This window comes from Salmo salar, chromosome ssa01 (genome assembly GCF_905237065.1).
Source record: "Salmo salar chromosome ssa01, Ssal_v3.1, whole genome shotgun sequence".
Taxonomy (NCBI): Eukaryota; Metazoa; Chordata; class Actinopteri; order Salmoniformes; family Salmonidae; genus Salmo; species Salmo salar.
The window spans coordinates 145,761,194-145,789,148 of record NC_059442.1 but is presented as its reverse complement, the minus strand read 5'-3'; the positions used below and the strand labels follow the sequence as shown (position 1 = coordinate 145,789,148).

The 27,955-nt window shown below is 44.2% G+C and overlaps 2 protein-coding genes across 3 annotated transcripts; one reads left to right on the top strand and one right to left on the bottom strand.

Moving 5' to 3' along the window:
- The first annotated feature begins 885 nt into the window (after window positions 1-885).
- LOC106567323 (POU domain, class 5, transcription factor 1) lies at window positions 886-6,464 on the top strand. The gene is made up of 5 exons (XM_014136460.2): window positions 886-2,113; window positions 2,256-2,367; window positions 4,450-4,580; window positions 4,879-5,043; window positions 5,315-6,464. Exons 1-5 carry the CDS (start codon window positions 1,373-1,375, stop codon window positions 5,567-5,569), a joined length of 1,404 nt encoding a protein of 467 aa, XP_013991935.2. The 5' UTR covers window positions 886-1,372; the 3' UTR covers window positions 5,570-6,464.
- LOC106567339 (alpha-(1,3)-fucosyltransferase 7-like) lies at window positions 5,888-25,915 on the bottom strand. 2 transcript variants are annotated; one of them, XM_014136484.2, is made up of 3 exons: window positions 25,640-25,915; window positions 24,436-24,510; window positions 5,888-8,132 (listed from the first exon to the last, which is right to left on the bottom strand). In XM_014136484.2, the coding sequence occupies exon 3, from the start codon at window positions 8,091-8,093 to the stop codon at window positions 7,047-7,049; it is 1,047 nt and encodes a 348-aa protein (XP_013991959.1). In that variant the 5' UTR covers window positions 8,094-8,132; window positions 24,436-24,510; window positions 25,640-25,915; the 3' UTR covers window positions 5,888-7,046. The 2 variants fall into 2 exon arrangements, with proteins under 2 accessions (XP_013991959.1, XP_013991950.1); XM_014136475.2 differs by lacking the exon at window positions 25,640-25,915 and having other exon boundaries at window positions 24,436-24,618.
- Window positions 25,916-27,955: the final 2,040 nt, after the last annotated feature.

Genomic DNA, 27,955 nt, shown 5'->3' with positions numbered 1-27,955 from the left:
AGATTTTCCCCACATTTTTTTTTACATTTTAATTTCTAACAATTATCCCAAAAAATTCAGCAAGCGAAAATAGATGGGTCTATGCTATTTCATTTTTTTTTTATTTTGATCGAATGGGATCCCTCACTTATACTCGATAATTATTTTTGCACAAAATTGGCTTTTTAGGCTATGAAAAATATATAATCTTTATATAGCCTATTGTTTTATAGTGTAATATAAAATGGATATAAGTTGAGCATGATCAGCAAGGTTGCCCAAATGTTGTTAAAATAAATGTTATTGTTGATTTGAACACAATTTTGCGTATACTTTCTTGGCCTATAGGCCAACATTTTTTAATGAGTGATAGTCAAAATATGTAATTCTGCTCTGTATTTAAATACATCTGCTTTCATGTACGCTATCCCAAATCACTTTTAATATCAAGGAAAGCTATTTAAGGTAAATGATTTAAACAATGTCCACACAACGCTCCATGCATATAAGATACTTTGGCTACGTCACTGAATATGTATTTACTACTTAGTCATGTAGGCTAAATATATTAAATGGATCAAAAAAATGTATTAGATCATTTACTTTAATTGCTTACAGGATGTTTGCATACACACCTGAGCTTCAGTTATTTAAATTTTAACTCAGGAAGACGAATAGCCTATATATATATCGTAACAATTTTTTTCAGTCTCAAGTTTCCAATGGGAAAGCACGCGCCCTACCTTACCTGTTATCTCACGGTCAGTGTTATCAGGGATCTTTGGGACGTCCCTACACTAAACTTTAACCCCTACCCTTAACCTAACCTTAAACATAACCCTTACCTAACCATTTACATTTCAACTTCAATGGGGGGTAGGGACGTCCCAATGATCCCTGATAGCATGGACCATTATCTCACCGTGAAGGGGAAAAATCAAGTTCGTTCGCAAATTCACAATCAGCTGTGTATGATTGTCTCTCGCGGCCAATGGGAGGCGAGGCAATTAACATCCCAACACCGATTGATTAAAAAAAACTGTGGAGCTGGGGTGTTGTGAGACGGCCATTTTAAGGTGAAGTAGGTGGTGAACTCGAGACTCAATGGACTACAGTTGATGGGTATCTCGCACACAGGCTTCTATTTCTGTACAGGTTTGTTTCCACACAGCGTGACGAGGAACTTTCGGGATTGATTTTCACCCTTTAAGGAATTGCTCAAAAAACGTTGGCGTTTGGACATTTTCTTGCCACCCTCAAGTGTTCAGGGCACGCCGTTCAGAAACAATTTTCTATCTTGCGTAATGGGTATATAGACGGAATAGACTGCAAGCGTGTCCTTGACTTTAACCAAGTGCCTGAACCACATTGTCTGAGATTCAAATCAAGGAGAATGTCGGAGCGATCTCAGAGCCCTATTTCGGATTGCAACAGCCGGCCGGATGACTTCAGCCGACCCATGTACGCCCAGGCCTTGAGTCAAGAGGCGTTTGGAGGCACGTCGCTCCAGATCCCTCACGGCGTTCTACAGCACCACAGTCTTCTATTCAACAAGACTGCATACAATGGGTTGCCTCCAACACCTCAAACCTTTTTCCAATTCCCACCAGTTGGTGGTGACTATAGGGCTTCCGATTTACAAGCCGGTGACTTTTGCCAACCCAAACACTGGTATCCCATCGCTGCTCCCGAATACACCGGCCAAGTACCGAGGGTTGCAGTGACTACGCAGGCCACAAACCTGAGCCCACCCATTGCCGAAGTCAGGGAACAAATCAAAATGCCTAATATAAAGCTTGAGAAGGATGTCAATGACGAGTGTGAGGTAAAGATTCAACAGTATCCAACTCCGTCGTCCGCTGTGGCTCAAGGGGTTTACTACTCGACCCCATGGAACCCCTCGTTTTGGCCTGGCCTTCCCCACATCACTGCTGCGAGTTCCAATACTCAAAACTTTAACTCCATACCCTCAACATCGTCTTCAACATCCCCATCGCTCTCGCCGTCACCCCCCAGCAATGGGTTACCCGGGATCCCGTTCAACGGGAGCGCAAGCCAAGGTGCCCAAGCGCCCCAGGCGCAAACCCAAAGCAATGGATCCTCCAGCGGTGGGTGCAGCGACTCGGAGGAAGAGGTGAGTCTGAAAATAGGCCTATGTACCGTTATCCCCATGATGTCCTATTAGCTTGTTACCCTGGGGCCTGCCTATTAATAAAAAAGTTAAGGGATGGAAAATGTTTCCTAAAGTCTTTAGTAAGTGTGCCTCTTTTTAACAGGAGAACCCTTCAACTGAGGAGCTGGAACAGTTTGCCAAGGAGCTGAAGCACACGCGTATAACACTGGGTTTCACACAAGCAGATGTAGGAATGGCTCTAGGCAACCTTTATGGTGAGTTTGGATTAGGCGTACACTAAAACTACCATTAACCTATGTCACAGCCTAATATTAATGCGTGTTTGGTCTTTGAATTTACTGAGTGTTCCGTTAAATTGGCTTAGGAAACCATAGAATACTATGGTCCTTGTGTTTGACACCTACTGTAGTTGTTGCAGTGTCAACTAGGGATTAATATGGGTAACTGCAATCCCGGGACCACTCTTTTACATTTCCCGAAAACAATTAAGGACCAGTTCCGGGAAATGACCCCCCCCCCAATATCGCACTAATGCAATAATCTCAAAATGCACTATGTGCAGCATATTGTGCCATTTAAAATATATATTTCCATTATGCGAACAGCTTGTCCCATGGACGCATAGTGTATTTACTTCACACAATCGCCATAAATTCAAAGCACACGCATAATTGACACTGCTGTACTACACACCAGATCCGAATGCACTTTAAACCTCTCACCAGAATTGGAAGTTCGATCCCGTTCTGAACCAAGACCAGTGAGCTGAAGCCCATGACTGGTTCAACGTCACATAAATGAAATGAGCCCTAACCTGACAGCCGTACACTATTGTTTTGAACTGGTGTTGTTCTCAATGTGGCGGTGGCGGGCGGCAGCTGAGTGAGGAGACAAGAAACAGCCATTGGGCCGAGAAAAAGTGCAGAGGAAAACTCACCTTTTGTTCAGCTGAATTATGAAAATATTGGAATTAATTAGGCTAATACAATTGAAGGCATTTATCAAGATCTTGCTTATACTGAAACTCCAAAAGTGATATAAAACCGTTGTACTAATTCTTAAAGCAATAGTCGTGTGTGTGTGTGGTCAACTAGATTATAATTTCAGCACCGTTTTCATTGGGACAGGGCCGTGTCGCTGATTTGAGACAAGAGTGGCGGACTAGTCTAGATAATTCAATGTCAGATCTTTTGTTTTCACTGAATCTCCGTTTAGATATTTGGTAACAATTTAAGCCTGGGAAATGATAGCTAAATTGAGGTCTGTGCTAATAAATATCGTTTTGGTAGTTTGCTGATCAGAACATTTAGCTAGCATGTTATACAAGTGTATTTTGCGCTTTACTCGCGTAGTAGCCTGTCCTACTCCCGACCAAAAGCCAGGGTCTGTATATTTGGTTAAATGATATCTGGCTGGACAAGTGGAAGTGGTAGCTCATTTATTCGTTTGCTACTCTCACTGATCAAACATTTAGCATGCAATAATGTAGCATAAATCAAGTGTAATTTATCTATTTACTCACGTAGTAGCCCTATATAGAGTTTGGGTATTTTCCTATCTTCCCAATCCCACTGAAACCCAACATCCGGATCCTGTCTAGCATTAACATTGCTAACTTTATTCTGTAATCTATAGGTGGCATTATCAAATCACGTCTCGCATATGCATGGGGGAAAAAAGTTTCCCCGCTTCTCTGCGCTGTCTCGTATTGCTGCCTGAATGAGAGCTTCGGTAGAGTACGTGTAAACAACACAAGGTCTGATGGTAGATCTGTATATATCTTTTAAACAGCTGGTCCTGGTTAAGATGCATTGATATTTAAACAAGTTCCTCTTCACCTTCCGTTATTCATGAGCTGATCTGCTATCTGTATAATCCACTCGATTTTGCCAAATAGAAAGTTTTGGTTATCTAGCAAGCTTAATCACTTTGGTCATTGACTTTGTTTGCCTGCTGTTAGTGCATGTCTGTCTCGAGATAGCCTAGGCCTACTGATGAAATGCTGAATTGAGGAGCATGATAAAGCACTGAATTGATCAACTACCTGTTTCGCAATTCACAACGTTATTGGGGAGCAGTTACTCAATCATTACTAAATATTAGTTTCTCTTGTTGTGAAATCTTTCCTTAGTGTCTTACCCAAGACTCCAATTCGGCTCAGTGACAATCTTATTTTGGGAGAATCCTGAGTGACCATATCTTGGTTTTAAACGCTCTGATTTTTGTGTATTTCCCAGGATACATATGAATTATTCCCGGTATTGCGATTTGGTAGATTTTTGGGAAAATATTAATCCCTAGTGTCAACTACTGACAATGATTCGTTCTCTGTTTAGGCAAGATGTTCAGCCAGACTACAATCTGTCGTTTCGAAGCCCTCCAGCTCAGCTTCAAGAATATGTGCAAGCTGAAGCCCCTGCTTCGGAGATGGCTGAATGAGGCTGAGAGCTCTGACAACCCTCAGGATGTGAGTATTCTTCTAATCAAACTCTTTATTATCAGATACCTTTGTTTTGTTTAGAATCACAGCTGGTCCAGAGCAGCATCAGGTTTGCACAATGTGTCTAGGATTCCATCTTGTTGGCCATGAACTTCCCATGGCCAACCAAAGTAATATTTATTAGAAAATGTTCACCATTCAACTTTTGCATTTGGTATTTGAGGGGAGGCCCTTTTGGGGGGGACCAATAGCGTTATGTCCTCTGCAATGGCCCAAAGCACACTGAAATGTCCCAGTCTGAATGTGAGTATGCTTGTATCCCCAGATGTACAAGATCGAGCGGGTGTTTGTGGACACCAGGAAGAGGAAGCGGCGGACCAGTCTGGAGGGTTCGGTGCGCACGGCTCTGGAGTCCTACTTTATCAAGTGCCCCAAGCCCAACACCCAGGAGATCACACACATTGCAGATGACCTGTGTCTGGAGAGAGATGTGAGTCCCACACTGATACAGCTTTCCCTCACTTCCTTTCGGTCACCTACTGGCCTTTATTTCCCCAACCCTGCATGGCTTTTTAGTCTAAGTTGCTCTTAGATGAAATGGACCCTAAATTAATTTATGGTAAATATGCTTTTCCTGTGTTTCCATGGTTTGAATCTTAGTGCTGTATGTGATGACTCATCTGACACTGTCAGGTTCTATATTTTAAAAATTAAGGAAGTGGGGAGTATTCTGGACAGCATGTGACTGTTGTGTTTGGCAGGTGGTGCGTGTGTGGTTCTGTAACCGCAGACAGAAAGGCAAGCGCCTGGCCCTCCCTTTCGATGAGGAGTGTGAAGGACAGTACTACGAGCAGAGCCCACCTCCCCCGCACATGACCCACTCCCCCCCTCCCTGGGCAGGGGTACCACCTATCCAGCCACACCGGGGCCCCCACTTTTTACATGCCCCCCTCCAGAGGCCAGATGTCTTTAAGCAGGCCCTGCACCCTGGACTGGTGGGTCACCTGACCAGCTAAACGTGTTCCAGTTCTCCAAACCAGCTGTGGCCATGTGGCCTCCCTTTCCCACCCAACATGGCTATTATCTACCTCTTCATTCCACCAGTCCCTCCCAACCAAGGATGTTGTCCTCTGTATCCAGTTCCTCAACAATGGGGAGGAAGTCAATCAAAGGCGAATACAGTAAAGAAATGCTGCAAATTCCTGGTCTATTTGAAAGTGTTCATCGGTTTAGGGCCTTGCCTCCCACCCAGTTCAGCTACAAGTAATCTGCACAGCACTGAATGCTCCATCCTGCACCATGGGGAGGGATTGGCTCTGAATATCTGCTGTGAGATTATGCTTTTGCACAAAGTTGTCTGACCTTTTTTTTTTTTATATTTTAAAAATGAGATTTTTTTTCTTTATCTTGAATATCCTTGTGCTGTCTTACTGCTGCAGTTCGTCCAGAGGTTATCTATTAGATGACCATTGTTTTACCTACTATTTCTTTAAATATTCTTTGCATTCTTGTCCAGAAGGTATAGTGGAAGTATACAAATACATTTTTTGATTGTCTTAAAAAAATCCTGCCATGTTTGTTACCCATGTCTGTATTGCATATGTTGCCTAACTGTTTTTAATCTAATAGTAGCCATTGCTGTAAGGGGATTAACCAATGTGTTACTTATGTTAACATGATCATCAGGGACCTGTATTGTTAATGGTTTTCACTGTTACAGCGCTGATTACATCACCACTCGTACACAAACTTGATCAAAACAAATCTGAAATGGCCATCCTGCGCAGGCACAATCTAGTGCCTTTATGTGTAGTTGAAATGACTTCATCTTGTATGTGACTCAAATCTCTTGACTAGAGATATTTACACAATCTCATGTTTATAAATAAAAGCATATTTGATAATTTATTGAAACTCTGGCTATTTCTCTGGCGCAACCTTAAGATGTAACTTTTTCACCACACAATTAAATATTTTCCATGCCAACCTGTTGTAACAATTATTCCAACTTGAACATTTACCTTCTCTGCTTTGGTTCTTTTTACGATTGAGGTTCTTATACTGAGTTGTGCATGTTACAAGGTTTCACTGCAGCATTAGTGTTAAATCTACATTGTTACCTTAATGTTTGAGACTTCTGCAGTGAATATGCTATTGTGTATATAAACGCAGTATGTGTAACACATTGCTTAACAGTGCAGCTAATCGTGACACCGATTACCCATAAATGCTCAACCACTTTCCCTGTTCCTCACAGTTGCGTGGGGAGGTTTATTGCTGAAATGTCCATTTATGTGAAAAGAGCTGGTCCTAGAGAAGACCATCTTAACATTCTTAAAAGGTGTCCTAAATGTCACTGTTTCCCCTTGTATAGTGCACTACTATTGACCAGACCCTGTGAGCCCTTGTTAAATGTAACGACCTGCATAGGGAAAAGGGTGCTATTTGGGATGCAGAAAGTCTGAGGTGCCAAAGTGAACCGTGGGTGTGGTTTCACTTCCTGACCCAGGCTTCCAGGTCATGGTAAACCTTCTGAGCAGGCAGGCTGTGATACTGAGGGCAGATGCTACATAGCCTCTCCCTCCAGTCTGTATACAATTTCACCTGATAGCTATGCCGCCACGCAAAGTACCCAGCATATCTCTCCTTGTCCAGTTGCAGCTGGCAGAGGTAGTTCCCCAGCTCCTTGGTGGATGGAAAGTTCTCAACGTGGATGAAGGAGTTAGGTGGAGCCACAGCTATGTAGTCATCTGGCGGTGGACCCAGAACCACAGGCACTGCCCCTGCCTGGTAAGCGTTCCGCCAGAGCTTCTCAGTGATGTAATCCTTGGAGATGGAGTTCTCGAAGGACAGGTAGAAGTAGCAGCTTGAGATGGTGGGCAGCAGGTCGCTGGAGGCCAAAACACTCCCTCTCAAGCGACCATACACCTCCACTGGGATGCTTCTTTTCAGGCTCTTGTACACCAAGCTCCTGCTGTGCTGAGGCTCATAGTGACTAACAACCCAGCAGGCCAGAATGGACTTATTATTGGGAATGATGTCTTCTGTGCTGCTATCATTACCAGTATCACAGTTCTTTGGCAGCAGCTTACCATAGGGCATGGTGATATCGGCATCGCGGCGGTAGGACATGGTCCAGTTGAACACGTTATTGAAGGGCTTCAGGTATCTGCTGTTGTCAGGGGACTCCAGAGAGAGCCAGACCCACTTCTGGTGCCTCGGCCGGTGGAGGTGGAGTGGCAGCCGCTCCTGGCCGTTCATCAGCTCTCTGTGGTGAAAGACCACCAGGTCAGCACTGGGATAGAGAGAGCGCTGGTCCACCAGGCGGCAGTCAGGGATACGGTACCGGTTCCAGCACACGTCTCCCTCCAAATTGTAGGAAGGGCCAAAGGGCCAGTGCCACAGCAGGATGGTGATGTTGTGGCTTCTGTCAGAGTTTGGACCCCGCCCACCCTTACTCCCCTGTCCCACCAGAAAGAACAGAGGGGCCAGGCAGATGAGGAGGAGGAAGAGCCTGAGGCAAAATGAGGGGGATTTCATGGTAGAGCTGGACCCTTGTTTGTCATCAGGGTTCTGTCACTGCAGGGAAATGAGCAGAGAAAACAGGTTTCCGTTTCCGTTAACCTTGACTCAGGGGTAAACATAACATAGTAAACAAAAATCTGAGACATTCAAATTGTTACATTTCGTATTAATTTGTGGATGTCCATCATCCAATTTGTATGGTAGGCTGTTACGAATTACAATTCATACAATTACAAATTTGCAATACGTATGCTACGAATTACAATTTGTTTTGACTAATGTTAGCTAGGTTAGGGGTTAGGGTTTAAGATTAAGGTTAGGAGTTAGGGGAAGGGTTAATTTACATGCTAAGTAGTTGCAAAGTAGCTCAAATGTAAGTAATTGCTAATTAGCTAAAATGCTCAAGTTGTCCTTGAGATTAGAACGCACAACCTTTGGGTTGCTAGATGTTCACATCATACACCCTACCAACCACCCTCCTTTTGTCTTCTGTAATCATACCAAACGTAACATATCATACTGATTTGAGTGTCCAGGATTATCGTTTACTATGTTACTTCTAGGCTATGAGACCAGCCTGTATCTGTACCTAGTAGCCCACTGGCCTTATCACTTCTTATTTTATTGGAACACCTTCCATCCATGCCATGGTATTATTAGACATCCAGGGAGCGGTTGATTTTAAAGTTATAAGTGGCTGAATGACAATAGCTACAGTATGTATCTCCTTGTAGCTGCTTGATGTACATACTTGTTTGTCACCATCTCTACCATCTCAATTTACATGTTGGGAGTAGTTTGGTCAAAGATAGGACTGATCAGTTGGAGATTGAATTTGTTTGCTACTGTTTAACATGCTTTGTCATTCTTATTTTGTTTGTGTTGCGTGTTACATTTGACTTCCTGTATTGTGGTTGTCTATCCTTCCCCACTCTGTGCTTGTCCCCATGTCACCAAATACAATGTTATTTTACAGAAAACAAATGAACAGACTTTCAGCATGCTTATAGGGAAGGCCACTGTCGTGTCTTTGGCTATGGCGGATTAAGTGATATGACATGCTATCCTATAAAATACTTTCTCTGTAATTAATATTACCTGATTGAGCTAATCATGTAAATGTAATTAACTAGAAAGTCGGGGCACCACGAAAGTGTGTTTATAGAGCTGTTATCTTCCGAATAAACTCTGAAAGACCTAGTAATATTTTACATCAATAGCAGTCAATATTAATCGTCACCTTATTTCAGTCTCATCTGAAAGTTGTAAATTCTTGGTTATCTTCACGAACCCTGGCTAACAAGTTAAATCAGCAAGACAAAATTGGGTTTAATTATTTATTTACTAAATACCTAACTAATCACACAGAATTACATATACACAGAATGCAAATTATGTCATACAGAAAACATCCCTGGTGGACGGAACCTGTATGATGGCTTGTTATACAAAGAGAGGGGGATGGGCTTGAATGAAAGAGCAGGAAGACTGAGGAACAAAGGGAGAAGCTGTGCTATCGTAAATACAGTATCTTATGCATTCTAAATTACCGCCCATTTGGAAAAGGAAAATGCAATAAATATTTACTCTGAGCTGCGCTTCTGTAGGTTGGTCGTAGATGCTGGCCGTGTTGGCCAACAGAGATCTTCCTGTCCTCGGAAGAATCTCTGGTGGTAAATTGGATACGTCATAGTATCGTCGTTTTGTGTTAGACTGGATACGTCGTCCATCCTTTCCTAGCCCACGTTTACAGCTGCTGTTGCTAACTCAACGGCTAGGATGTCTCACTTCTTTAGTGAATAAGAGTTCAAAGTTCATACCATTCACAACCAAAGCTCACGCTGAGGTTGGCTTAGTTCTGTAGTTGACATGTTAGTCCTTTTTAACGTATGGACCGTCGTCCTATCGTCCTCGGAACAGGAGGTTACATTTTTATCAAGGGCTTATATAGTGGAGGGAGAGAAGGGTGTGTTTCATAGTTTATAACCCATGTCTCTTCACAGGGGCGGGCCACTGATTGAGCAGGGCTCTAACCTTATGAAAACCCAATTCTTTCATTTGGAAGCTAAAATTACATTTAATCTTATCACAAATAGTTTCATATTCAAACATTTAATTTGCACAACAATTCCATGTGAATCTGATAACTAGAATGTGTAGACTTTCCCAGATACAGTTTATGTCATCCTGTCATCAGTCATAATGTCTCAGATGACAACCGAACAGACATCATATACATTAAGTACCAACGCATATATTTTCTAAATATTGAAATTTACATGGTTTTTAGAGTGAAGTACATCGGAAAAAAGCAAAAGAAAACTGCAAGACTGAATAGGAGAAAAAACAAGCAACAAACAAAGAAGATAGGCTTTTGAAAACTACAATTTTATGAAAAATAGTTATTTATCTTAGCTAGCTGAATTGTTTACCAGTTGCTAAGCAGTTGCTAGGGACTCTTTTGGAAGAAGCTAGCTAGCTAACGAAGAACAACAAAGAATATCTAGTTAACAGAAGAAAAGAAAGAGAAAATCAGGACAGAAGAAAAAGGATATCAAAGTGAAACAGTTCTCTAAAGACACAGGAGACAATAATACAAGAAACAACACTTCTGTAGCTTGTCAACTATGTGTCTGTCTATCCCTGTTCTCTCCTGTCTGCACAGGCCATACAAACGCTTCACACCGCGTGGCCGCTGCCACTCCAACCTGGTGGTCCCAGCGCGCACGACCCACGTGGAGTTCCAGGTCTCCGGCAGCCTCTGGAACTGCCGGTCTGCAGCCAACAAGGCTGAGTTCATCTCAGCCTATGCTACCCTCCAGTCCCTAGACTTCCTGGCGCTGATGGAAACATGGATTACCACAGATAACACTGCTACTCCTACTGCTCTCTCTTCGTCTGCCCACGTGTTCTCGCATACCCCTAGAGCATCGAGCCAGCGGGGTGGTGGCACTGGAATCCTCATCTCTCCCAAGTGGACATTCTCTCTTTCTCCCCTGACCCATCTGTCTATCTCCTCATTTGAATTCCATGCTGTCACAGTTACCAGCCCTTTCAAGCTTAACATCCTTATCATTTATCGCCCTCCAGGTTCCCTTGGAGAGTTCATCAATGAGCTTGACGCCTTGATAAGTTCCTTTCCTGAGGATGGCTCACCTCTCACAGTTCTGGGTGACTTTAACCTCCCACGTCTACCTTTGACTCATTCCTCTCTGCCTCCTTCTTTCCACTCCTCTCCTCTTTTGACCTCACCCTCTCACCTTCCCCCCCTACTCACAAGGCAGGCAATACGCTTGACCTCATCTTTACTAGATGCTGTTCTTCCACTAATCTCATTGCAACTCCCCTCCAAATCTCCGACCACTACCTTGTATCCTTTTCCCTCTTGCTCTCATCCAACACTTCTCACTCTGCCCCTACTCGGATGGTATTGCGCCGTCCCAACCTTCGCTCTCTCTCTCCCGCTACTCTCTCCTCTTCCATCCTATCATCTCTTCCCTCTGCTCAAACCTTCTCCAACCTATCTCCTGATTCTGCCTCCTCAACCCTCCTCTCCTCCCTTTCTGCATCCTTTGATTTTCTCTGTCCCCTATCCTCCAGGCCGGCTCGGTCCTCCCCTCCTGCTCCGTGGCTCGACCACTCACTACGAGCTCACAGAACAGGGCTCCGGGCAGCCGAGCGGAAATGGAGGAAAACTCGCCTCCCTGCGGACCTGGCATCCTTTCACTCACTCCTCTCTACATTCTCCTCTTCTGTCTCTGCTGCTAAAGCCACTTTCTACCACTCTAAATTCCAAGCATCTGCCTCTAACCCTAGGAAGCTCTTTGCTACCTTCTCCTCCCTCCTGAATCCTCCTCCCCCTCCCCCCCTCCTCCCTCTCTGCGGATGACTTCGTCAACCATTTTGAAAAGAAGGTTGACGATATCCGATCCTCGTTTGCTAAGTCAAACGACACCGCTGGTCCTGCTCACACTGCCCTACCCTGTGCTTTGACCTCTTTCTCCCCTCTCTCTCCAGATGAAATCTCGCGTCTTGTGACGGCCGGCCGCCCAACAACCTGCCCACTTGACCCTATCCCCTCCTCTCTTCTCCAGACCATTTCCGGAGACCTTCTCCCCTTCCTCACCTCGCTCATCAACTCATCCTTGACCGCTGGCTACGTCCCTTCCGTCTTCAAGAGAGCGAGAGTTGCACCCCTTCTGAAAAAAACCTACACTCGATCCCTCCGATGTCAACAACTACAGACCAGTATCCCTTCTTTCTTTTCTCTCCAAAACTCTTGAACGTGCCGTCCTTGGCCAGCTCTCCTGCTATCTCTCTCAGAATGACCTTCTTGATCCTAATCAGTCAGGTTTCAAGACTGGGCATTCAACTGAGACTGCTCTTCTCTGTGTCACGGAGGCTCTCCGCACTGCTAAAGCTAACTCTCTCTCCTCTGCTCTCATACTTCTAGACCTATCTGCTGCCTTTGATACTGTGAACCATCAGATCCTCCTCTCCACCCTCTCCGAGTTGGGCATCTCCGGCGCGGCCCACGCTTGGATTGCGTCCTACCTGACAGGTCGCTCCTACCAGGTGGCGTGGCGAGAATCTGTCTCCGCACCATGCGCTCTCACCACTGGTGTCCCCCAGGGCTCTGTTCTAGGCCCTCTCCTATTCTCGCTATACACCAAGTCACTTGGCTCTGTCATATCCTCACATGGTCTCTCCTATCATTGCTATGCAGACGACACACAATTAATCTTCTCCTTTCCCCCTTCTGATAACCAGGCGGCGAATCGCATCTCTGCATGTCTGTCAGACATATCAGTGTGGATGACGGATCACCAGCTCAAGCTGAACCTCGGCAAGACGGAGCTGCTCTTCCTCCCGGGGAAGGACTGCCCGTTCGATGATCTCGCCATCACGGTTGACAACTCCCTTGTGTCCTCCTCCCAGAGTGCTAAGAACCTTGGCGTGATCCTGGACAACACCCTGTCGTTCTCCACTAACATCAAGGCGGTGACCCGATCCTGTAGGTTCATGCTCTACAACATTCGCAGAGTACGACCCTGCCTCACACAGGAAGCGGTGCAGGTCCTAATCCAGGCACTTGTCATCTCCCCTCTGCATTACTGCAACTCGCTGTTGGCTGGGCTCCCTGCCTGTGCCATTAAACCCCTTCAACTCATCCAGAACGCCGCAGCCCGTCTGGTGTTCAACCTTCCCAAGTTCTCTCACGTCACCCCGCTCCTCCGCTCTCTCCACTGGCTTCCAGTTGAAGCTCGCATCCGCTACAAGACCATGGTGATTGCCTACGGAGCTGTGAAGGGAACGGCACCTCCATACCTTCAGGCTCTGATCAGGCCCTACACCCAAACAAGGGCACTGCGTTCATCCACCACTGGCCTGCTGGCCCCCCTACCTCTGAGGAAGCACAGTTCCCGCTCAGCCCAGTCAAAACTGTTCGCTGCTCTGGCACCCCAATGGTGGAACAAGCTCCCTCACGACGCCAGGACAGCGGAGTCAATCACCACCTTCCGGAGACACCTGAAACCCCACCTCTTTAAGGAATACCTAGGATAGGATAAAGTAATCCTTCTAAACCCCCCCCCTTAAAATATTTAGATGCACTATTGTAAAGTGGTTGTTCCACTGGATATCATAAGGTGAATGCACCATTTTGTAAGTCGCTCTGGATAAGAGCGTCTGCTAAATGACTTAAATGTAATGTAATGTAATGTATTTTCAACTGGTTCTATTACCGAAATATGGTTCCTTTCCCCCCACTTGTTTGATGTTCCCAGACTCTCTATGTTTAACAAAGGCTATTCAAGAGTCCTTCAGTAGAGTCAGAGAAAGAGGGAAGGGAGAAAGGTATTTATGGGGGGGGGGTCATAAACCTTACCCACAGGCCAACGTCATGACACCACTCAACATGCTCGTTACTAGCACAAATTACTGATTGGCTGAAAGAAATTGATAAGATTGTGGGAGCTGTTTTGTGAGACTTCTTTTGTGCTATGGATTAATATCCTCTGCCTTATCATGGATGGTCAGTTACCTATCCAATAGAACACAGAGGCTTTTCTTTCATGCAAATGATTTTGTTGAGTTTGATGTACTGCAGGGCATTATTTTTTACTAATAACCTTCTACTGCAACAGTCAAATAAATAACTCACACCTTTAACATAGAGCTCCAGTCAGTTTTAGAATGGGTAACTAGCAATATGCTGTTGCTAAATATCTAAAAAATGAAAAGCATCTCTAGGGACAAGTCACTCGCTCAACCCTAAATCTCATCTTGATCTATTATTGTATAATGTGGCTATTGAGCAAATTGAAGAGACTAAACTGCTGGGTGTCACCCTAGATAGCAAGCTATCATTGTCAAAACATATAGACTCAATGGTTAATGTAATGGGAAGAGGTCTGTCCATGATAAGGCGTTGCTCTGATTTATTGATATCTCAGCCAACCAGACAGGTCCTACAGGCCATAGTTTTGTCACAAATGTTACAGAGCCGAGCCCCTCCATGGAAAAGACAAAATTCTCATATTCCAGAGTCCTGCCTTTATAGCATTCTGTCTTTGCATAACGTATAGAGTCCCCTCCCTCTATATGAAAATAGCTTCCCTTGACCTTTCTCCACCATTATCTTTCCATCTCAGTTCTTGCTTGTTAACGCCCACATCTGACAGCAGTATAGGTTATAATGGTAGCGGGGCCCTGGTCCTATATTTTCCATTCCTTATATAGCCATTCTGTCTTAGCTCTTCAAAGTGGACAGTCTAAATACTGCCTGATAATATTGGAGTCATGCACTAGATGACATCATTTCTGCATCTGGCCAATGTAATTATTGGCTTGATGTTTTCTCTGCATAGCAACTGCACCTAGTTACATTGAATCATCTCCCACACTGGCTTTCTCGATGTCTATTGTATTCTCTCGGGTATGCAATCTGGTTTCCGCTCAGGTTATGGATGTGTCACTACAACCATTGCCAATGATTCTAAGCAATGTTGTGCTGCCATTTTTTTTTTGACTTGGCCAAAGCTTTTGATACGGTAAACAATTCCATCCTTGTGGGCCGGCTAAGGAGTATTGGTGTCTCTGAGGGGAATTTGGCCTGGTTTGCTAACTACCTCTCTCAAAGAGTGCAGTGTATAAAGTTAGAACATCAGCTCTGCAGATTTTGCTGTGAGGAGGCAGAGTCATTAGATCATTTATTTTGGTATTGTCCACATGTAGCGTGTTTTTGGTCACAGCTCCAGGAACAGCTGAAGAACTGCAACATTTACCTAGAACTAACACTGCAGATAGCAATACTGGGTGATCTGGAAAGTCATAGTCAATCAATCAATAATTCTTTTTTCAAAAATGCTTCTTTAATTTACAATCTGTAGAAGCCATGAGAATAAAAGGTTCAGTACTTTTGTGAAGCATCACAGCACAGTTGAAAAATATATGGCAAATAGAAATCCAAAATAGACGGTGTTAAAAGATAGATGGGAGGGGTTGAATGGAGCTGAAGGGCGGGACTAATAACAAGATAACCAATGTAAAAACATACGGGATTTGTAAAATGTGTAGCACAGGTACAAATAGAAACCAAACTGGATGGACAACAGAAATAGAGGAAGGACTAAAAACAAACTTGTGTCTGTAAAATGTGTATAATATGTATAAACTGAAGGTAGAAGCCTAAGTGTTATTGTTTATTAGTTTACTCCAATTGGGGAGGGGTGGTAGGGTTTGTGGGGAAAAATAAAGGTATATTCTAAAGAAAGTATGTATATGTATGAATGTTTATGTATACATACAGTTGAAGTTTACATACACTTAGGTTGGACTCATTAAAACTTGTTTTTCAACCACTCCACAAATTTCTTGTTAACAAACTATAGTTTTGGCATTTCAGTTAGGACATCTACTTTGTGCATGACACAAGTCATTTTTTCAACAATTGTTTACAGACAGATTATTTCACTTATAATTCACTGTTTCACAATTCCAGTGGGTCAGAAGTTTACATTCACGAAGTTGACTGTGCCTTTAAACAGCTTGGAAAATTCCAGAAAATGATGTCATGGCTTTAGAAGCTTCTGATAGGCTAATTGACACCATTTGAGTCATTTGGAGGTGTACCTGTGGATGTATTTTAAGGCCAACCTTCAAACTCTGTGCCTCTTTGCTTGACATCATGGGAAAATCAAAAGAAATCAGCCAAGACCTCAGAACAAAAAAATGTAGACCTCCAAAAGTCTAGTTCATCCTTGGCGACAAATTTCCAACGTCTGAAAAACCCCGTTCATCTGTACAAACAATAGTACGCAAGTATAAACACTATGGGAACACGCAGTCGTCATATTGCTCAGATTAACGCACTTTGGTGCAAAAAGTGCAAATCAATCCCAGAACAACAGCAAAGGACATTATGAAGATGCTGGAGGAAACAGGTACAAAAGTATCTATATCCACAGTAAAACAAGTCCTATATCGACATAACCTGAATGGCCACTCAGCGAGGAAGAAGCCACTGCTCCAAAACCGCCATAAAAAAGCCAGACTACGGTTTGCAACTGCACATGGGGACAAAGATCGTACTTTTTGGAGAAATGTCCTCTGGTCTGATGAAACAAAAATAGAACTGTTTGGCCATAATGACCATCGTTATGTTTGAAGGAAAAAGGGGGAGGCTTGCGAGCCAAAGGACACCATCCCAACCGTGAAGCACAGGGGTGGCAGCATCATGTTGTGGGGGTGCATTGCTGCGGGAGATACTGGTGCACTTCACAAAATAGATGGCATCATGAGGGAGGACAATTATGTGGATTTATTGAAGCAACATCTCAAGACATCAGTCAGGAAGTTAAAGCTTGGTCGCAAAAGGGTCTTCCAAATGGACAATGACGCCAAGCATACTTCCAAAGTTGTGGCAAAATGGCTTAAGGACAACAAAGTCAAGGTATTGAAGTGGCCATCACAAAGCCCTGAAAAAAACGTGTGAGAGCAAGGAGGCCTACAAACCTGACTCAGTCACAACAGCTCTGTCAGGAGGAATGGGCCAACATTCTCCCAACTGATTGTGGGAAGCTTGTGGAAGGCTACCCAAAACGATTGACTGTTTTTTGGGCCTTCCTCTGACACCGCCTAGTAGTCTATAGGTCCTGGATATCAGGAAGCTTGGCCCCAGTGATGTACTGGCGCCTTACTGTCGGATGCCGAGCAGTTGCCATGCCAGGCGGTGATGCAACCAGTCAGAATGTTCTTGATGGTGCAGTTGTAGAACTTTGAGGATCTGGAGGCCCATGCCAAATCTCAGTCTCCCTGAGGGGGGAAAAGGCATTGTTGTGCTCTCTTCACAACTTTCTTGGTGTGTTTGGACCATAATAGTTTGTTGGTGATGTGGACACCAATGAACTTGAAACTCTCATCCTGCTCCACTACAGCCCCGTCGATGTGAATGGGGGCATGTTCGGCCCTTCTTTTCCTGTAGTCCATGATCATCTCTTTTGTCTTGCTCATGTTGAAGGAGAGGTTGTTGTCCTGGCACAACACTGCCAGGTCTCTGACCTCCCTATAGGCTGTCTCGGTGATCAAGCCTACCATCTACCACAACGGTGATCAAGCCTACCACCATCGTGTTTGGCCACACAGTCATGGGTGAACAGAGAGTACAAGAGGATCCATTTGCAGAGGGAGGTGTTTAGTCCCGGGGTCCTTAGCTTAGTGATGAGCTTTGTGGGAACTACGGTGCTGAATGCTGAGTTGTAGTCAATGAACAGAATTCTCACATAGGTGTTCCTTTCGTCCAGGTGGGAAAGAGCAGTGTGGAGTGCGATTGAGATTGCGTCATCTGTGGATTTGTTGGGGCGGTTGGGTTTCCGGGATGATGCTGTTGATCTGAGCCATGACCAGCCTTTCAAAGCACTTCATGGCTACCATACGGGGCGGTAGTAATTTAGGCAGACAGGTTACCTTCACTTTCTTGGGCACAGGGACTATGGTGGTCTGCTTGAAACATGCATGTATTACAGACTCGGTCAGGGAGAGGTTGAAAATGTCAGTGAAGACACTTGCCAGTTGGTCCGCGCATGCTCTGAGTACACGTCCTGGTTATCCGTCTGGCCCTGCAGCCTTGGGAATGTTGACCTGTTTAAAGGTCTTGCTCACATCGGCTACGGAGAGCGTGATCACACAGTCGTCCGGAACAGCTGGTGCTCTCATGCATGCTTCAGTGTTGCTTGCCTTGAAGCAAGCATAAAAGGCATTTAGCCCATCTGGTAGGCTCGCGTAACTGGTTAGCTTGCGGCTGGGTATCCCTTTGTAGTCCGTAATAGTTTGCAAGCCCTGCCACATCCGACGAGCGTCTGAGCCGGTGTAGTAGGATTCAATCTTTGTCCTGTATTGATGATTTGCCTGTTTGATGGTTCATCTTAGGGCATAGCGGGATTTCTTATAAGCGTCCGGATTAGTGTCCCGCTCCTTGAAAGCGGCAGCTCTAGCCATTAGCTTGGGGCGGATGTTACATGTAATCCATGGCTTCTGTTTGGGCTTTCCCTGTGACTCAGTTGGTAGAGCATGGTGTTTGCAACGCCAGCATGGTGTTTGCAACGCCAGGGTTGTGGGTTCGATTCCCACGGGGGGCCTGTACAAAAAAAAGTATTTAAAAAATGTATGAAATGTATTCACTACTGTAAGTCGCTCTGGATAAGAGCATCTGCTAAATGACTAAAATGTAAATGTAAAAAATGATATGTACGTACGGTCACTGTGGGGACGACTACGTCGTCGATGCACTTATTGATGAAGCCAGTGACTGAGATGGTATACTCCTCAATGCTATTGGATGAATCCCGGAACATATTCCAGTCTGTGCTAGCAAACAGTCCTGTAGCGTAGCATCCGCGTAATCTGACCACTTCCCTGTTGAGTCTGTCACTGGTATGTCCTGCTTTAGTTTTTGCTCGTAAGCAGGAAGTTAGAATTAGGGTCAGATTTGCCAAATAGATGGCGAGGGAGAGCTTTGTACGCGTCTCTGTGTGTGGAGCAAAGGTGGTCTGGAGTTTTTTCCCCTCTGGTTGCACAAGTGACATGCTGGTAGAAATTAGGTAAAATCCCTGGCCACCAGAAGCGGCAATTCTGGATGAGCATTTTCTTGTTTGCTTATGGCGTTATACAGCTTGTTGAGTGTGGTCTTAGCGCCAGCATCGGTTTGTGGTGGTAAATAGACCGCTACGAAAAGATAGTGTGGTCTACAGCTTATCATGAGGTACTCTAACTCAGGCGAGCAATACCTCGAGACTCCTTTAATATTATAATTGTGCACCAGCTGTTATTGACAAGTAGACACACAACCCACCCCTTGTGTTACTGGACGTACAGTAGCTGTTCTGTCCTGCCGATGCACGGAAAATCCAGCCAACTGTATATTATCTGTGTCGTCATTCAGCCACGACTCGTGAAACATAAGATATTCGTTTTTCATTTCCCGTTGGTAGGATAGTCTCGAACGGAGCTTATCCAGTTTATTCTCCAGTGATTGCTCGTTGGCCAATAGAACGGATGGTAGATGCGGGTTACCCACTGGCTGACGAATTCTCACAAGGCACCCTGATCTGCGCCCCTTGTATTTCCTTATTTTATTCACGTGAATGACGAGGATTTTCATCCTTGTCTGGAAGCAACATTATATCCTGCACGTCACACTCATTAAATAAAAAATATTTGCCCACTTCAAGGTGAGAAATCGCTGTTCTGATATCCAGAAGCTATTTTCAGTCATAAGAGACGGTAACATCAACATTATGTACAAAATAAGTTAAACAAAATAGCACAATTGGTTAGGAGCCCTTAAAACGGCCGCCATCCCTTCCAGGCTCCATTCTCCATAGTGCATTAATCTTCAGATAGCTAGGTAGGATAACCACATTTTTCCTCAATATCGTAGCTATCAGTAGAGTCAGAGCTAGGAGGGGGGGGGGCAAGTGAAAGTGCTGGTTAAGTAAGGGCCAAGACCTGAGGTGACAAAACGGAGTTCTCAGGTTGGGCTGTAGGGTTTGAACATATCCTGAAGGGGGAGGGGCAGTTCCTCTTGCTGTTCTGTATGTAAGCACCATGGTCTTGAAGTGGATGTGAGCTTCAACTGGAAGCCAGTAGAATGTGTGAAGGAGCGGGTTACATGAGAGAACTTGGGAAGATTGAAAACCACGCGGGCTGCTGCATTCTGGATAAGTTGCAGCGGTTTGATGGTACAAGCCGGGAGACCAGCCAACAGCGAGTTGCAGTAGTCCAGACGGGAGAGGACAAGTGCCTGGATTAGGACCTGCGCCACTTTCTGTGTGAGGTAGGGTTGTACTCTACGCATGTTGAAGAGCATGAACCTGCTGTAGTGGATCACTGCTTTGATGTTTGCAGAGAACGACAGTGTGTTGTCCAGGGTCACGCCAAGGTTCTTTGCACTCTGGGAAGGTGACACTGGAGTTATCAACCGTGATAGAGAGGTCTTTGAGCAGGCAGGCCATCGGGGGGGAGGAAGAGCAGTTCCATCTTGTCGATGTTGAGCTTGAGGTGGTGGGCTGACATCCAATTTGAGACATCTGCCAGGCATGCGAAGATGCATGTCACCACCTGGGTGTTAGAAGGGGGGAAGGAGAAAAGTAGTTGAGTGTCATCCGCATAGCAATGATAGGAGAGACCATGTGAGGAAATAACGGAGCTGAATGACTTGGTGTATAGAGAGAAGAGGGCCTAGAACCGAGCCTTGGGGGACACCAGTAGTGAAACAACGTGGTGCAGACACCGACCCTCTCCACGTCACCTGGTAGGAGCGGCCTGCCAGGTAGGATGCAATCCAAGAGTGTGCAGAGCCTGAGACACCCAACCCTGAGAGGGTGGAGAGGAGGATTTAATGGTTCACGAAGGCAGCGGATAGATCTAGGAGGATGAGAAAGGGGCTTGATAAACTTTCTACTACTGATAAACGCCTACATTGGAGCACAGTGGCTGTAGGCATACAGTAACATGCTATTCATGACGTCAGAGCTCTGTCTCTGCACTACACAGCCCTGTTTGGGTTTTGACTGACAGCTGCTCTGAACTTGAGCACCTCACCCGACAAGAAGTTGCCCTCATCCCAGGGTTTCAGTTAGGAAACTGTGGCACCGGACTGGCAGACTTTGAATTTACCAGACATTTGAGAAATTTACCGGACCTATATGCATTGGGTGTGTAACCTGATTAGGGCGTCCACGGTACTCAGAATAACAGAAGTTACATTTAGATTATGGTAATTCATATCAACAGAACATGCAAGCCGAGGATGCAACAATGTGCGGTACTTCATATAGAATTCTGATGCACACTTCGAAGATGTTAGAATAACTGTCCACATTTAGGCCTACGTTTCTTCAGCCAACGTAACGAACATCAAAATCACTAACCTATGTCAATCTCCTATTCCCCGTAGTAGAAAAGTTTACCTATTCTATTGGTCAGCTTGTACTGAAAGAAATAGCCTATTCCAAACAGACCCTGGGACAGTTGTGGGATGATACATTAAAAACTTTCAAAGCAATGAGTCTGATACAACAGATCAGAACATTTTGATGAAACATTTTGTTAAACTATATACTGAACAAAAATATAAATGCAACATGTAAAGTGTTGGTTCTATGTTTCATGAACCTATATAAAACATTCCAGAAATGTTCCATACACACAAAAAACTAATTTCTCTCAAATTTTGGGAACAAATTTGTTTACATCCCTGTTAGTGAGCATGTCTCTTTTGCAAAGATAATCCATCCACTTGACAGGTATGGCATATCAAGAAGCTGATTAAACAGCATGATCATTGCACAGGTGCTCCTTGTGCTGGGGACAATAAAAGGCCACTAAAATGTGCAGTTTTGTCACACAGGAAGTTTTGAGGGAACGTGCAATTGGCAAGCTTACTGCAGGGATGTCTACCAAAGCTGTTGCCATAGAATCATTTTCATTTCTCAACCATAAGCTGCCTCTAATGTAATTTTAAAGAATTTGGCAGTACATCCAACCTGGCTCGCAACCGCAGACCAATTGTAACCATGTCAGCCCAGGACCTTTCTTCACCTGTGGGATCGTCTGAGACCAGCCACTGGGACAGCTAATGAAACTGAGGAGGATTTCTGTCTATAATAATTCCCTTTTGTGGGGAAAAACTCATTCTGATTGGCTGGGCCTGGCTCTCCAGTGTGTGGACCTGGCTCCCAAGTGGGTGGGCCTATGCCCCCCTCAGGCCCACCCATGGCTGCGCCCCTGCCCAGTCATGTGAAATCCATAGATTAGGGTCTAATGAATTTACTTCCATTGACTGATTTCCTTATATGAACTCAGTAAAATTGTTGATATTGCGTTTATATTTTTGTTCAGTATATTATTTATTCACATTATAAGCGCAGCAATGCACACAAGGCAGTAGGCAATTATCGGAAAAAAACTATTGTCAAAAGCCCACAGCACATGCAAGCGGTTTCATGTGACAGAGATAAAATATCCATTCAGAAATAGGGGAGATCTAATCTGCAACAACTAGCATGGGTTGATAATATGACTAGGATTATGGCTTTGGCTACTGGACAATTAAAGATGGTCTGATTTTGACTAGGCTACTAGCAAGGTAAGACATGCCTCATAATATGTAGTAAGTATATGTTTTCCAAATTCATACTGCCTCCAGCTCATTGCAAAGTGGTGTGTGATGCGCTGATGAAGCCTGCCTTCCATTGCCTATACATTTGCAATTCGGGGAGTTCCTGCATGTCGGCATTCCTGCATCTTCAGGAACGCCTCCCCTTGAGCATCCCATTGGTTCCTGCTTGAACGCCCCCCCGCAAGACATCTGCATGTTTGTGTGACACTTTTGAATGTGGGTCAAAAGGAAAAAAATAAGTATTATCTGAGTTTTTTCGCTCCTGGTAGACAGTGTCCTTCGATCCCGCATGCCGAACACCTGCCCTGAGCATCGTTGAGAGAACTGCGGGAAAACAGTGCCCGACAGGCGACGACCAAGGACACCGTCTAGTGGTCATCCCGGTAGACAGTGTCCTTCGCCCCCGCCTGTCGGCCCAATTTTCTCCAGTACACAGCAAGCGGAAGGCGTGGCCGACACCATGTGCAATATAACGAGCAAGCTAGCACACGGTGTCGCTAGCTAGCTAGCACATGATGTCGACCCCCTCCTCCTGCCTGCTGTGCTAATGGGAGGTGGGTGACAGTGTACTTCGCACCCACCTATTGGGCATGGTTTTCTCTGGAATATGGGAGGCTGGGGCAACAGTGTGCTACTGCAACTAGCTACCTTGTTAGTCAGTGGCAAGAGGCTGGTGCAACACCATGTGCTAACTAGCTAGCTAGTTAGCGACACCGTGTGCTAGCTTGCTCGTTATATAGCACATGGTGTCGGCCACGCCTTCCGCTTGCTGTGTCCTGGAGAAAATTGGGCCGACAGGCGGGGGCGAAGGACACTGTCTACCGGTGTTGCTAGTTAGCACACAGTGTTGCCTACACCTCCTGTGAACTGGAGAAAACCGTGCCCGACAGCTTGCTTTTAGGAGACCTGCGTGGTTCTGGTATCGGGTCCTACCGTCCTTTTTTGCTTATAAATTGATCTGTGGATACCCTAGATTGAAATGGCTTGCATTGATTGATAGCCCTGGTTCCCATGGACAAAGTAGTCTTTTTTTCTGGGCCTGTCTGACGTAGGATGTGAAATCTGAAAGTACTTGAAGCTGGGCACTAATAATCATTACATCATAGTGCAGCATGAGGGAGTGGTTTCAACACGGTAGCACATTCAGAGATCGATTTATACCCATTCATCTTAAATAATTAATAGATTTTAAACAAAAAACACTTTCTGTTTGTCAGAGTATTTTCAGATGCTGTTATCAACAAATAAATAGTTTCATATTTGAATTCAGCCATGTGTCAGGTGAACTGATGACTAATAATTTCCCCTTAATCTTGAAACTGTTCCCTTTCAATTGCTGCTATACCATGGTTATCTAATTCATATTTCTTCTGTAAGAAGCGTTTCAATTTATTCCTATCAATAAAGGCCAATTCTCACGAGTGTAAAGGGTTAATTGAGTTTTTGGATCTTTGCACAGTAGATTAGAGTGACAAGAAGTAACACAAGTAACACATGTAGCTCCGACCACCAGACGCAGATACGAGCAGTCTGAGTAACTGAAAGTAGCAGGAACCGAGACACATTCAAATCTAACCAATTCACAATACAGAGTAAAATCAATAATACAACAAAACTCACTCCCTCTCTAACATGCCATGGACAGCACAATAATTCTGTCCCTCTCGATCCACTAACCTGGGAGGTGGGCTGTGGGTCAGTAGATGTGAAGTCCCAATCTTGTCTGCTCCTGTTGATGCGTTGATGTGGACCCTGCTCGAAGTGTCCACAGAAGGCAGAGGTGAAAAGGGTTGTGATGCTCTATGTTGATGATTGAAAGATAACTGTATCGGGATGTACGTACTCAGTGTGCACAGCAGCACTATGCTCTCTCTCTCTCTCTCTCTCTCTCTATCATCATCATCTTCTGTCCCTCCCCGCTTTTTTTTCTCAGTTAAATGTTATGTTTCTCAGTTTAGCAAGATACACAAACCAAATGTGATACAATAACATATCTGTAGAAAAACTATTACTAAGCAGGATGGGATTGTTGGGACCATCATTGGTGGATGGAAGGCCTCCATTGAGATGTTAGTGGACAGAGATAAAAACTATAACTTGCACTATTTGACGTGTTAGTCAGAGGGCTGTTAGGACACAGTATCACTACCATCTACGGTGTTGGTGGTAATAAATTGTGTGTTTACAGTGGTTAACATTGAGCTGGTGTTTACCATGCTCTGCTATGGCCATATTGGTGATGAAGACAAATAGGTTTGCAGAGACTGTATTTCGTCGTACATAATGATTACCCATTTTCATACTTGAGTAAAAGTAAATACATTCATAGAAAATTACTCAATTAAAAGTGAAAGTCACCCAGTAAAATATGACTTGAGTAAAAGTCTAAAAGTCCTCGGTTTGAAATATACTTAAGTATCAAAAGTAAATGTAATTGCTAAAATATACTTATGTATCAGAAGTAGAAGTATACATTATTTAACATTCCTTATATTAAGCAAGCCAGATTGGAACCATTTTCTTGTTTTTTAAATTTACGTATAGCCAGGGGCCATCTCCAACACTCATTTACAAATGAAGCATTTGTGTTTAGTGAGTCCTCCAGATCAGAGGCAGTAGGGATGACCAGGGATGTTCTCTTGATAAGTGTGTGATTTGGCCCATTTTCCTGTCCTGCTAAGCATTCAAAATGTAACGAGTCGTTTGGGTGTCAGGGAAAATGTATGGAGTAAAAAGTACAATATTTCCTTTAGGAAGTAAAAGTAAAAGTTGTCAAAAATATAAATAGTAAAGTAAAATACACATACCCCAAAAAACTACTTAAGTAGTATTTTAAAGTATTTTTTACTTAAGTACTTTACACAACTGACCTAACACATACCTTATCAGTAGAGAAGATTGTTTTCAGGTACAGTAGCTTTTTCGGTTATGTCAGAGGACTTTTCAAAAGTTGCACATGTAAAAGTTTTAGCCAGCCTTTCTAGAGTCAATTTGTAAAAATGGCTAGCTGGAGCTCAGCACAGCTGTTTCCATTTGAAGATGTTTTTATGAAGGAATTTCAATCCGAATGACTTGTGATCTTACTTGTTGTGGTTATGTCGATGCACTCACAGCGTTCTAGAAAACACTGTGAAAACTTGGTCCCCAGCCTAACTTTGCATCCTCATCAGCTGAAGATGATAATCACTCTGAGCTAGAGTGGGTGAGTCCAAATGTCCATTCGTGCACACCAATTGGCTGAAACCAGGAGGCTGAGATAGACCACTAACAAGGGGAGGAATCACCCTAAAGGGACTGTGGGGAAAGTCCCTTTTTCTTTACACAAATTGTATGATAAAATAGGTTTATCAGATTATGAGAAGGGAAGAGATCAAGTTCTGTACTGTTCAGAAAGGGCCATGTCAGACAGAGGAAACTGCCCATCCATCCCTCCCTGATTTCCCAATACAATAGTGTCTTCCAACAGAACTAACGCCGCAGTGTAATGCTCCACTTCTCTAAACTCTTCTAAGAAACACATAACACTTCTGTATGCCTAGAAACAGTGTGTTGGAAAGCACCTATTTTTTTACCTTGACTTCTAAGACACTCATTCTATTACAAAAGCAAACATCCATGTAGAGAATGAATAGTTTAGAAAGCTTGAGAGATCAGGTCACTTGTTAAAGCTGTGACTTTAGTTTAAAACGGGATTCCAGAGCAAGGGCTCATCAACTAGAGAGAGAATAAGAATACAGTTCAAGAGTATCTAACAGACCCAAATTCAAATCATGTATACTTAAACAGGACTGATAAATTGTACCTTAATTGCACATATTTAAAATAACACCACATAGTTGTATTTGCAACTGAAAGGACTGTAGATTACACTTAAAAATAGATAGTTTTGCAAATGTACTTTCAATATGTATAAAAGAGCACAGACAGACAGTCATTGTTGCAAACCTTCCAGTGCTGTAGTCCCATCCCTCTGATTGCTGTCTGGGTCTCTTGTCTGCTTACTGGTCACTGCCTGTCACTGATGGCTGGTGTTGGGGAGGTATGGTCCTTCACACAGTCCATCCACCTTCACCCATGACTGTCCAGATCCATATGAGCAGGTGCCTGTCCATCTCTCCCAGATACCCCCATCTCTCTCCAGTGGATATGAAGTCTTATCTTCTGAACAACCTGATAATTGCGGCACTGTTCACAGCCCTAGATGGACTATTTTTCCTTTGGCAACTTTAAAGTGCTTTTTCTTTATCTAGCTGAATAACCAAGACTCCCTTGGTAAACATTAACAGTTAGATAGAATGCCCAATGCCCACTGAGCAGATTCAGAGGCACTTGACCATTCTATGTGGTATTATTTGAGTTATGCTTAAAGGTACAATGTATCAGTCCATTCTGAGTATACATACGTTAAAGAATGTGGGCAAGTTGTAGGCTACTCTTGAACTGTCACGCTCGTCGTAAAGATGGGACCAAGGCGCAGTGGGAATGTGTACACTCATCTTCTTTATTTACGAAGAAAACCAAACAAACACTTAATCAAAAACAACGACGAGAAAACAGTCCTGTGAGGCACACAGCTACACACACGGAACAACTACCCACAAAAACCCATGAAAAAACACCCCTACTAAATAGGACCTTCAATTAGAGGCAATGAGAAACAGCTGCCTCCAATTGAAGGTCAAACAAATAAACTAAGCATAGAAATAAATAAACTAGACACAGACATAGAAATAGACTAATATAGAACATTGCCCAACAAACCCCGAAACACATTAAACAAACACCCCTGCCACGTCCTGACCAAACTACAATAACAAACAACCTCTTTACTGGTCAGGACGTGACAGTACCCCCCCCCAAAGGTGTAGACCCCGGATGCACCTCAAACAAAAAAAACACAAAAAACCCCACAAAAATAAACCCCAAAACAAAAATAATCCCAAACTAAAGGGAGGGAAGGGAGGGTGGCCACCGTCACCGACGGTTCTTGTGTTACACCCCCCCCTCCCCCATCCTCCTACTATGGAGGTGGCTCAGGCTCTGGCCTTAGTCCCCAACCTAACCTGTCCACCCCCGCTGAAGGCTCAGGGCTAAGGCGCATCGCTGGAGACCTCGGGCTGATACGCTTTGCTGGAGACCTCGGGCTGATGCGCGTCGCTTGGGAGCTCCGGACTGGAGGGCGACTCTGGGAGCTCCG

Coding starts and splice junctions, on each gene's coding strand:
- LOC106567323 (XM_014136460.2), top strand. CDS start 1,373: ATGTCGGAGCGATCTCAGAGCCCTATTTCGGATTGCAACAGCCGGCCG. Junction 2,368..4,449: donor GGCTCTAGGCAACCTTTATG/GTGAGTTTGGAT, acceptor TTCTCTGTTTAG/GCAAGATGTTCAGCCAGACT. Junction 5,044..5,314: donor ACCTGTGTCTGGAGAGAGAT/GTGAGTCCCACA, acceptor TGTGTTTGGCAG/GTGGTGCGTGTGTGGTTCTG.
- LOC106567339 (XM_014136484.2), bottom strand. CDS start 8,093: ATGAAATCCCCCTCATTTTGCCTCAGGCTCTTCCTCCTCCTCATCTGC.